Genomic DNA, 1,649 nt, shown 5'->3' on the forward strand with positions numbered 1-1,649 from the left:
GGTATTCAGTTCCATACCGGCTGTAGCTTTTGTTCGTGACACGCTGCATGCAACTGCACATCTTGTCCACTGTGCTCCCTGCTGTAGGTGGCTGAGGTGGTCCAGCGCTTGCTGTCTAGGCGTGTACACCTGGCCAGCGTGGGACGGCGTGCTCAGCGCCAGGCCTTGACGTTCACGCAGACTGCGTATCAACTGTCCTTGAGCAAGATCATCAATCGAGTGAATGCTGTGTAATAATTTGCCCCTTGAAATTGAGTACAGCGCTTTTCGGTGGCATCGTGCTTCGACCGTGTGGATAGCAGTGATGGCTGCAATGACAGCCATCTTGGAGTAGGGCATCCGTGGCGATCAGCAAACTCGTGTGTAGTCCATACCAGTTACATTGTGTTCCGAGGTGTGAAACTCAATGCATTGGCACCTTTGTTGGACAGTTCTCCCCCCCCCCCCCCCCCCCCCCCACTTCGACACATGGGATTGGGGATGACTGTTTCCAGTGCATTCAGTGTATCATTATGCAATGTACGAGTGCTTCTCGAGAGCATTCGGGGATCCAGGTAAAACATCGCACCGAAACCTTTTGCTGGTGCCTACTTCTTTTTAATAAGCTTTTAGCTGTTTGAGATGAGAAATTTATGTTTTGTATTGTACAGAAGAATAATAATACAACGCTTTTTTCCAAGCTTGACGCCACACCTGCTTCAGATTTACGACAGTTATCCATAGATGAGCTGAGCGAGTATTTATCAAAATCATAATAATTATTATCATTATTTTTTTGTTTTATAGAACAATTACATAACTTCATTCAACATGCCTGGGGTGATCATGGCAATGCAGACATGAATGGCGGAGTCAACTTAAGTCTAAAATGCAGTGAAAGAACATTGAACGTGCGGTTACTGGCTGCTGGCACGTGTATTCCGTGTGCGACTGTAAATTCATGGATACGTATCTTGCTCTTGATTTTTGTGGCATGCAGGCAGGATGCAACTTTGAGGGTAACTGTTACTCAAGTGCATGTGTGTGTGTGTGTGTGTGTGTGTGTGTGTGTGTGTGTGTGTGTGTGTGTGTTTGTGTGTGTGTGAGGTGTGTGTGAGGTGTGAGGTGTGTGTGAGGTGTGTGTGTGTGTGTGTGTGTGTGTGTGTGTGAGGTGTGTGTGTGTGTGAGGTGTGTGTGTGTGTGTGTGTGTGTATGTGTGTGCGTGGGGGGGGGGGGCGTGTGTATGTGTGTGTGTGTGTCTGTCTGTGTGTGTGTGTGCGCACGTGTATATGTGTGTGTGTGTGTATTATGTGTGTGTGTGTGTGTGTGTGTGTGTGTGTGCGTGTGTGTGTGTGGGGGGGGGGGGGGTGCTCGTGCGCGCGTGTGTGTATGTGCGTGTGTGTATGTATGTGTATGTGTGTGTGCTCTCTCCTCTCCCTCCCTCACTCTCATCTTGTTTCAATTCTACATTTGCAGGTGGAGGCGTTTGGTGTGGACATTGTGATGGCTGTTGACTGGTCTGGTTGGCATGCTTTGGAGCGACTAAAAGATTTGTGGAGGTCCGTTGGATTGGTCTACAGTATGCGTATACGAGACTCGTACTCAGTTATTGGCCATCAGGAAATTTCGTCATTTTTGCCAGGGGAGGGTGGGGGTAGTGCTCTGGGCAA

The 1,649-nt window shown here is 48.6% G+C and overlaps 2 protein-coding genes across 2 annotated transcripts in view; both read left to right on the forward strand.

The window, feature by feature from the left end:
• LOC135818187 (E3 ubiquitin-protein ligase TRIM45-like) overlaps positions 1–985 on the forward strand; it is a 6,672-nt gene extending 5,687 nt beyond the window's left edge. Inside the window, exon 2 of the mRNA XM_065331535.1 lies at positions 88–985. Within this exon, the coding sequence (XP_065187607.1) occupies positions 88–234 (147 nt within the window). The 3' untranslated portion in view covers positions 235–985. The remainder of the gene's footprint in view (positions 1–87) is intronic.
• The window catches only part of LOC135818186 (uncharacterized), a 42,158-nt gene that overhangs the window by 14,902 nt on the left and 25,607 nt on the right, over positions 1–1,649 (forward strand). Inside the window, exon 10 of the mRNA XM_065331534.1 lies at positions 1,456–1,538. Within this exon, the coding sequence (XP_065187606.1) occupies positions 1,456–1,538 (83 nt within the window). The remainder of the gene's footprint in view (positions 1–1,455; positions 1,539–1,649) is intronic.

This window comes from Sycon ciliatum, chromosome 5 (assembly GCF_964019385.1).
Source record: "Sycon ciliatum chromosome 5, ocSycCili1.1, whole genome shotgun sequence".
Taxonomy (NCBI): Eukaryota; Metazoa; Porifera; class Calcarea; order Leucosolenida; family Sycettidae; genus Sycon; species Sycon ciliatum.